The 10075-nt window shown below is 40.9% G+C and overlaps 1 protein-coding gene and 1 pseudogene across 2 annotated transcripts; both read left to right on the forward strand.

Annotated features, from left to right (window-relative positions):
- Positions 1-99: 99 nt before the first annotated feature.
- LOC308332939 (acidic mammalian chitinase-like) lies at positions 100-3954 on the forward strand (the record flags this gene model as incomplete). The annotated part of the gene is made up of 11 exons (XM_080789080.1): positions 100-124; positions 217-243; positions 692-899; positions 1102-1158; positions 1321-1486; positions 2379-2503; positions 2595-2718; positions 2844-3026; positions 3215-3331; positions 3448-3580; positions 3722-3954. The coding sequence occupies 11 exons, from the start codon at positions 100-102 to the stop codon at positions 3952-3954; spliced, it is 1398 nt and encodes a 465-aa protein (XP_080645206.1).
- A 2585-nt stretch (positions 3955-6539) lies between these two features.
- Positions 6540-8235, forward strand: LOC308332948 (acidic mammalian chitinase-like; annotated as a pseudogene). The gene is made up of 6 exons: positions 6540-6727; positions 6841-6847; positions 6997-7179; positions 7377-7493; positions 7598-7730; positions 7881-8235. The product of its transcript is annotated as an acidic mammalian chitinase-like (transcript).
- The last annotated feature ends 1840 nt before the right edge of the window (positions 8236-10075 follow it).

Raw genomic sequence — 10075 nt, forward strand, 5'->3', positions numbered from 1 at the left:
ATTACATATATACTATATATTCTACCAAGTTTACAATATCACTTTAATCTTTATCAGGATAAAGGTTCCAAGTGAAGGCTTGAGAGCTTTACTATCAAGATGACCAAGCTCACCATTCTCGCAGGTAAAATGGTTGCCATAAACTTTCTGTAAATAAGAATAAATATATTGTGTGTGAAATGTTAATTAACCCCAGGTGTCTGTTTCTTTCCTTAGGCTTGTGTCTGGTGTTATGCCACATGGGTAAGTGATGTCAGTACTACTGTATTGTATATTTGTTTTAGTTAAGGTTATACCGTAGGTAACCAACAGCTTCTAATTACCGGTAGCCAACCTGTTATACAAAGTAGTTGGATTTGCTTGAGCATATTTGCAGTGGTGGACAGTGACGAAGTACACTGAGTACGTTACTTGATTATTTTCTTTTACTTATGATGACCTTCAATACACTGCATTTCAAAGACAATTTGAAATGTACAAATTGTACTTTTCTATGAAGGGAAAAGGTATGTTGAATTAACCACTATTAAAATAAATGCTGAAACTAACCGATCTACATGTAAGCTCAGTCCATCACTGCATTTTTGTTTTTTTGCTATATTTGGTAGGTGGTTTAAATTACCATCCATATTCTGCTTTTAAATGCAACAAATAAGATCTGTGAAACATCTTCTTTCTCTCAACAATACAGCAACTGCCAACCACCAGATGGTATGCTACTTCACCAACTGGTCTCAATACAGACCTAATGAAGGGAAGTTCATGCCCCAAAATGTGGACCCCTTCCTGTGCACCACCCTGATCTATGCATTCTCAATAATCAACAGCAACAATGAACTGGTCACCTATGAATGGAATGACGAGGTTCTCTACAGGGCATTCAATGACCTGAAAACCAGGTATGTGATCTAGGATAGATCTGCGAGGACATACTTCTCAATTTGCCTTGAACTGTTGTTGATGATTCAAAACCTCACACTTAATTTTATCTGACCACATCTAGAGGAATACAATAGGAATACTTAAACACAAGAATGCACATGTCTATAAATGTTTGATAACACAAGAATCTTCCATAATACTCTCTCCTCTCTTCTTTAGGAATCCTGGTTTGTCAACTCTACTAGGTGTTGGAGGATGGAACTTTGGTTCAGCCCAGTGAGAATTTATTTTCTTCACATCCCAAGTTATATGGCTAGCCTATAAGCATATCTTAGTTGATTGAAACATAAGTTTTACTTTTTATTGTAGTAAGGCTATAAAGTTATTTGTCTGTTGTGTAGACGACTGAATAACTTCAAAAACTTTTCTTCTCGTTAGGTTTAGCATCATGGTGTCCAGTCCAGCCAACCGTCAGAGGTTCATCCGGTCAACAGTCAGATTCCTGAGGACTCATGGCTTTGATGGTCTGGATCTGGACTGGGAGTATCCTGGTTCCCGTGGAAGTCCACCTGAGGACAAGCAGAGGTTCACTCTGCTCTGCCAGGTGGGGCCTCAAATCTACGGCAATTAATAAATACCACGCTTCCCGCCATTGCCGTAGATGTACAGCAATTAGTCTTTTATAGTGCTTATGATCGGTCAAGTCATAATGCTACTTACATTAGGATTGAGTTGCTAGCTGATGTTGTCAACAGCACTGGAGTGTGCCATCTTGAATTGCACATGCACCCGCGCCCACTCTATGTTTCTTTCAATTGCCTTTATCTCCAATTCCTTGTTCAAAACAAGGTTTATTCCACGGCCCATGTAATCCTTGCGATCAGGCTTTCTCGTTGCTGATCACGAGACCGGAAGTGGATGCGACAACACACACAGTGTAACATGTAACATTTGTAACATCCGGTCGCGGGTTTTGGCTCTTCAAAATAATGGTTGAACCCATTTTCATTCGTAAATAATAATAATAATTCTACTCTACTGTGGACAGTTTATAAACCTGCCTAGTGCCTACCAGTAATTTGTATTGATGCAATAACAATGGCTTCCATTATTGCATGCTAAAGACCTATTCATAAAAATAAAATAAAAAAAGAAGAGAGATGTGTTTGGATGAGCGGTGAAGCGTTTACCACCACGGCCTGACCTCATGTCGTAGTTTTCGGTGGTCATCTTATCACCTAAAAGTATGAATAGGCCTTAACTTTCCAGGAATAGAAAGCCTGCCATTAGCTTGGTTTCACCATTGATGATGTTAGGCTTGATTCTGACCTGTCCACAGACAGAGTAGACAAAAATTGTAACATATTATAATGACAATTAGGGAGGACCAATTACCAGTATATGAAGATATGTTGAAAATGGGTGAAGTCGTCCTTTAACGGCCAAACATCACATTCACTGCTAGGTGTAATAAGCACTGCGGTTTAATTTTACAGGAGCTGGTTGCTGCCTATGAGGCTGAGGCTGCAGCGACTGGAAACAGACAGCTCATGCTGTCTTCTGCTGTGGCTGCAGGAAAGGCAACCATTGATGCTGGATATGAGATCGCTGAGGTTGCAAAGTGAGTCTAGCGTCAAGGGCTGCTGGAACAGGAACAGGATAATAGTTATGATTCTGTGGTGATTAATATTTGTGTGTTCATGTGTGTCCAGGTATATGGACTTTATTAATGTGATGACCTATGACTTCCATGGAACTTGGGAGACATTCACTGGACACAACAGCCCACTGTTCCGTGGCTCTGAGGACAAGGGTGAACTCATCTACTTCAACACTGTAAGGAAACATGCAAATAGAGCAAGAGGCATTATAGGCTCAAGCTGGTGATTATTGGGTATTGGCACATGAACTATGTTACATATTGTAGGTGCCAAGTATGTTGGTGTTCATTCTTCCTTTAGGATTATGCTATGAAGTACTGGAGAGACAATGGAGCCCCAGTAGAAAAGCTGAGGATGGGTTTCGCCGCTTATGGACGCACCTTCAGTCTGACATCATCAAACACTGGCGTTGGAGCCCCAGCTAAAGGCGCTGCGTCAGCTGGACGATACACACGGGAAGCTGGCTTCTGGTCCTACTATGAGGTGATGTGAAATATCTAACACAAATATCCAGCACAATTAAGTGAATGAAACAAATATTTATCATTAGCTTTCTAAGGGGCACCACCTTCTTTTAAGCAAACACTGAGCTCCTTTCTCTGATGACATTACAATGTGTAACATGACTGTCAGGTATTCTATATTCCTAACTTTACTTTTTTGTGGTTCAGATCTGTGAGTTTTTAAAGGGCACCACGGTGCAGTGGATTGAAGACCAGAGAGTTCCATACGCCAACAAGAACAATGAATGGGTTGGCTTTGATACGCAGGAGAGCTATGATACCAAGGTAGGTGGCATTTCATCACTATATATTCCACACATCCATGGTGCATTTGTTAGAGCATAGTTGAATGCTCTAACACTAGTAAATAATTCTTTCACCTTTGTCTTTTCACCCCACAGGTCCGCTACCTGAAGGACAATAAATTTGGTGGTGCCTTCCTTTGGGCCCTGGATCTGGACGACTTTTCTGGACGGTTTTGTGGACAAGGCAACCACCCTCTACTGTCACATCTCAGCAAACTCCTTGATATTGGTAATTCTTCATGAAGCTTTTCCTCATTCCAGATTTATAATTTTTATAAAAAAAACTATTCTATACATTTTTCTGTGAGTTAGCCTATATATGCTGTGAAGACTTGACTTCCATCCCTTCCATTCTCTTCTGCCCATTTAGAGCTGCCCCCCCTGCCCCCCAACCCTACCCCAGCACCCGGTGCTAACACCACCACCACCACCGTGCACGCCCCTGCAGGATCCGGTTTCTGCAAAGGCAAACCAGATGGCCACTACGTTAACCCAGACGACAAGAGCAGCTTCTACCAGTGTGCAGGTGGTGTCACCTACCTACAGCCCTGCGCCCCTGGCACCATCTTTGTTGATAGCTGCAAGTGCTGCGACAGGCCCTGAACAATCCCTTAGTGCTTGTTTGCTGATGAAAACTCTCAGTAGTATAAAATTATATTCATAGATATTATATTCCCATCTTCATTCATTAGGTTTGTACAGTTATAATTCAGTTTAACAAATTAAACAAATTAAAGTACCGGTACGTCTTTGCATATTGATGAGTATCATTACTTTATTCCATTCTGCAGATTTATTTTTTACTGAAATGTTTTATTCTATATTTTGTGTCCTTAAACACACATCATATTGTTTTGCATACGTACAATAAATAGTATATTGTATTAGGCATACATAACTACAGATATCTGTACAGTAAAAAAGCATGTTCCATGGATCTACAATGTGTTGTGGTCTATTGTGGTCACACTGAGTACTATTGGTGGGAACTCTAAAACAGCAGTAGATATGAGATTGTTTTAATGAGGGATGATACAATGAAAACATTTCATCCTTAACGGTGGCACAAGTGACATATTGGTTACAATAAGTGTTAAATAGTTGAGGGAGTTATATATTCCGATAGCAATCATTTGTGTTGGTTCAGTAACAGGCTAACAGGCTTATCTCCAGCTCAGAAAATAAATGTTAAGGTCAGCATACCAATATGATCAAATCCGGAGAGAAAGAAATTGGAACTGGAACAATTTAAATTGAAGGGCTGGTCTCTCATCTGAATGGACAAAATTAATTGGTATCTCAAACTGAAAATGTAAGAGCGACAGAGAGACTGAACTGATCAAACACTCAATAATATAATAATAATATATTCGAATGGAGCATTAACTTCTCAACAAACCAAATATATAACTTACACAACCTTTATCTGTAAATATCTTTTCAATCGATCATGTAAAAAATCTCAAACTCACTTGTATTAATAATAATATGATAATATAATTATAATACACTTTGTATTATCCTTCTTATATGTTCACAATCAATGTACACATTTCTTACATGCAAACATCTGTCCAATGTAACCCATCCACTTGTGGCTTATCGTCAATTAACTCAGTCAACCAATTTGAAGAACTTAAAACAAATCAGTTTTGTTCGATTATGTGGCTACATGAATTTGCATGCCTTTTGGCTCCAGTCAAGATTAACACGAACACAATAATGTCAGGCCCCCCATGTTAGAGGTTGTGATGAGGACATTGTGCCATTCACGTCATCCACCACTTTCCTGCCCCCCCAGATAAGTATTACTATAAAGATTTACTGTTATAACCCTAAGCCCTAAGCTCGAGCAAAATAATACAATGTATGGTGTTGAATGCCTTACACAACTACTATTTTATTTGCATTCATGACAGACAAAGCAGATCATAGATGGCACATCATACAGAGTACAAACCTGAGAGCTCTATATTGGCTCTGCTTACATACTGTATCAGGTTTAGAATATCATAAACAAATTAAAGAAATAAACTTGCTGATTGAGTAACCTTTGTGTCATGATGCTCTGGACAAACAATATAATTTGTTACTTATTGATAAGTGCCATGTGTTTGCTCTTATCTATTAGGCATCTATATGTTTGCTGGACAAAGTCTGCAAATCACTGATATAAAAACTTGCCCAAGGTTGTCTCCCAGCTGCACAGCTTTGAGCTTGCGAAGGTCAATTTTTTGAGAGGCCTTTAAAGGAGGCAAGGAGGCATTTCGACAAGCACGATTACATTGTCTAATTTGTGTACACGCACACGCACGCACGCACTCACACGCACACGCACACGCACACGCGCACACACACACACACACACACACACACACACACACACACACACACACACACACACACACACACACACACACACACACACAGATGTACACACGCACGCATGCTCTTTGCCACATTTTTGGTGCACTCTCAATAGGCTAATCCCAGGCATTTTTGTTCATAAATTTGTTCTATCCATCCATCTTCAACCGCTTATCCGGGGTTGGGTCACACCGCCACAGGGGCAACCGTTTCAGTTTCAGCAGAGAGCTCCAGACTTTTCCGGGCAACAATAGCCACTTCCTCCTGGGGAATCCCAAGGCCAGCATCCCCCATCTGGTCTGCCACATGGATCTCTCCTCCCAGTGGTACGTGCTGTGAGGAGTCCTCACTGCTCGTACCACTGGGAGGAGACCCATGTGGGTGGTCCTCACATACTTTTACAAATAATTAAAATACTTTTATAGAAGTTAAAGACCCACATTTGTGACGCCATATGGACATTATTTTAACTAGGGGACATGTCCCAAACACAGAATCCACACATACGGTAAATCTAGTAATAGCGTTGATATTTCTATGATGACCATTAATTAACTTACTTATCTCAACAGATTATGACCCAATCATGTTTATCACTCTGTTTATCACTCTTTATACTGACCGGTCGATTTGACACACTCGAGCCATATTATGGCTCGAGTGTGTGCGGCAAAAACTGTGGGAGGAGTAGCGTGGCAAAGTATCCTCATTACAATAACAATAGTCTGGTTGCCCTAACAATAGTCTGGTTGCCCTGTTATATATAAGATATGTGACACGTCTGCTTTCTCTCAGTACAGCAACTGCCAACCACCAGATGATTATTCTACTTCACCAACTGGTCCCAATACAGACCTAATGAAGTGAAGTACATTCCCCAAAGTGTGGACCCCTTCCTGTGCACGACCCTGATCTATGCATTCTCAGTAATCAACAGCAACAATGAACTGGTCACCTATGAATGGAATGACGAGGTTCTCTACAAGGCATTCAATGACCTGAAGATCAAGTAAGCTATCTAGGACAGATTTGCAAAGCATCTCCTTCTCAATTTTCCTTGAAAGAACATAATGCAAGAGGCATGAGCTGAAGCAATGGTGAATGTGTCACACTGGTGCCAAGTATGTTGGTGTTTTGCACTTATTAGATTAGATTCAATTTATTGTCACTGCACATAGTATACAAATACTTTGACAATGAAATGAATAGTGGCGTCCAACCAGAGTGCAATACAGTAATGCAGTAATGGGAATATCCACGACGACATTCATCTTTTAGGATTATGCTATGAAGTACTGGAGAGACAATGGAACCCCAGTAGAAAAGCTGAGGATGGGGTTCGCCACTTACGGTCGAACCTTCCGTCTGACATCATCAAATACTGGCGTTGGAGCCCCGGCTAACGGTGCTGCATCAGCTGGACGATACACACGGGAAGCTGGCTTCTGGTCCTACTATGAGGTGATGTGAATCTAATGTCTTGTCTAGCACAAGTGATTGGATTTAGCTGTTATATTGCACTTCTCAGATCTGTGGCTTTGTGAAGGTCACAACCCTCTTTTTAAAACTGAGTGAGCTGCTTTTTCTGGTATGTCTGCATGGTGAAATGAATGACTGTCAGGTGTTTATATGCCTAACCTTACTTTTTTGTGGTTCAGATCTGTGGCTTTTTAAAAGGCGCCACCCTGCACTGGATTGAAGACCAGAAAGTTCCATATGCCACCAAGAACAATGAATGGGTTGGCTTTGATACGCAGGAAAGCTATGATACCAAGGTAGGAGCCGGAGGCGTATTATCGTCATATATTCCACACCTCTATGGTGCTTTTGTTAGCATAGTTCAGTGAATCATCCTACTGTATGTCCTTCCACCCCACAGGTCCGCTACCTGAAGGAGAATAAATTTGGCGGTGCCTTTGTATGGGCACTAGATCTGGACGACTTTGCTGGACGATTTTGTGGACAAGGCAACCACCCTCTACTGTCACATCTCCGCAAACTCCTCGATATTGGTACATTTTTGAGTTTTGAGCTTTTCCTCATTCAAGATTCCATCAATTCAATTTGTGGTCACATTTCACACCCACCACAGCCACAGTTATGTTATATCTACACTAGATTTCAAACTCATTTTCCATCACTTCCATTGTCTGCCCATTTAGAGCTGCCCCCCCTGCCCCCCACCACTACACCAAAACCTGGTGCAAGCACAACCACCAAACGACCAACAACTACCTCCGGTCATCCGCCACCACACATTCCCCAGGATCCGGTTTCTGCAACGGAAAACCAGGTGGCTACTACACTAACCCAGATGATAAGACCAGCTTCTACCAATGTGCAAGTGGCATCACTCACATTAGGAAGTGTGGCCCTGGCACCATCTATGATAATAGCTGCTCGTGCTGTGTCTGGGCCTTTTTATTTCATACAGAAGGATGGTCTTCCTGCTTTCTTTGTCGCACCTCCAACGGTGCCATGGTGGACTATGCATGGCAGGGGCGTCCTCTTCCCTGAGCCTAGCCTAAGCCTGACCTAGATATATACCTCCTAGATATATAGAATATTTGGGAATACAGTAATGATTTTTTCCCTTCTCTTTATAGACATCTTTCTCATCTTTACAAAGACCATTTTGAGATTTTGTATTCACATTCTTAGTTGTTTGTGTCTGAAGCTATTACATTTCCTGCCAAATGTGATTGTCGTTATTTGCAGTCATTTAACCCTGCAATATATAGTATATGTATATATTGAACTTGTCCATGAACTTGTTACTCAAGTTTTAAGTGGCTTCAGTGAGACTCATTGTGCTGGATGTCATAATACAGGTCAAAGTTTAGCACACAGCTGATTTTCTTAAGACAAATGTTACACCCTCAGCTCGTGGCTGAGGGTGACAGGCCCAGGGGGGTATATCACCATCACCACAGAGCAGAGGGTGTGAGAATTACGTTCAGGCTAGAGGGGACAGTTGGAGTTCAGACAAATCCTCTCAAAATGACATCTTCGAGCATGGCTCAAAGGCTGTCAGATATTGGATGACCCCTTCGTGACATCACCATAGGCTATTTGAAGTGTCTTTTGACATTTCTGTTGGATGGTCAAGAAAGTTGTTTTAACATGTCAACAACAGCAAAGTCTCACTGACAGAATCTCCTGAGATTGAAGGCTATCAAATTATACGCAGCAACAATTGTTTTCCCATGCATCCTCCACCAACATCTACCATGTTTATGCCAACAGTTGTACAATGCTACCCTAGAGGTACATCCAACAGAGCCAGGTTAGTGTGACACCTCCTTTGTCTCACTTGTCTGTGTCTGTGAAGTACTATGTCACCAGCCACATATCAGTATGCCATTGGATATTAAAATGCACAGGTAAAGGCTTTGGGTTTCATGTAAGGCTACAATGTCACCAGCGCTCTAGGTGGGGGGAAAAAAGCATGAAATTGGGTCATTCTGGGAACATTCTGCCACCAATATAATATAAAACAATATCCCATATCCACTGGTTTTTGTCAAGGTGGTGGTGTATAATATGAGATTTGTTAAGCATCCTCACACAGGTAAGGGAGATCCATATAAAAGGAGTTTTTGTGTGTCACACTAAATTGGTAATTTATCTTATCACTTGCCCTTCTTGTAAATCATATGTCGGAAACGAGAATAGATCACTGAAAGCCTTTATTGCTGAACATGGAAGCACTATTAGAAGCAAACATAAATTATCCAGTAACAGCATATTTTGTTGAATTTAGTCATCCTGTTTCCTCTCTAATAAGATACAGTATAGTGGTATTGAGAAGGAATCACTGCCCCCAAGAGGAGGTGCCTGGGATGTTTCTGAGCACCCTGTTACCTCTTAGAATGAATTATATTATGAGTATGACTTGAAGTGTTCGCATAATGTAATTTATGATGTTCATCTAGAAGTGAGGTTTAACTTTATTTTCATATATTAGAAATATTGAAAATAAATGTTTCTAACCATTTTAAATATGCCTATGCTAGGTCCAAGCAATTTGAGGTAAAATTGTAATTGTAATCTGTAGTATGAGGCGATAATGTTTCTTGTTACTTTCCTTCACGTGATTTGATTACTGTATTTCACTGTTTGTTAAGAGTTTTGATTCACTGAAGGCCTCTTCATTGTTTTTTCTCACCCCATGGTGGAATGTGATTGTCTGATCACCGTCACGTTACTACACACAGCAAAATCCTCAGGGTAAATGTAACTCCAAGAGTATGCAGTACGTTGTCTGTATGGGTCCATTTGGATCCATTTGTACACCCTTGAAGTTAAATTAACATTATGGATTTTACTGCTGGGTGTCAGGTCACGTGTGGCCTAC

Source organism: Protomyctophum bolini (assembly GCF_963924005.1).
Source record: "Protomyctophum bolini genome assembly, chromosome: 2".
NCBI lineage: Eukaryota > Metazoa > Chordata > Actinopteri > Myctophiformes > Myctophidae > Protomyctophum > Protomyctophum bolini.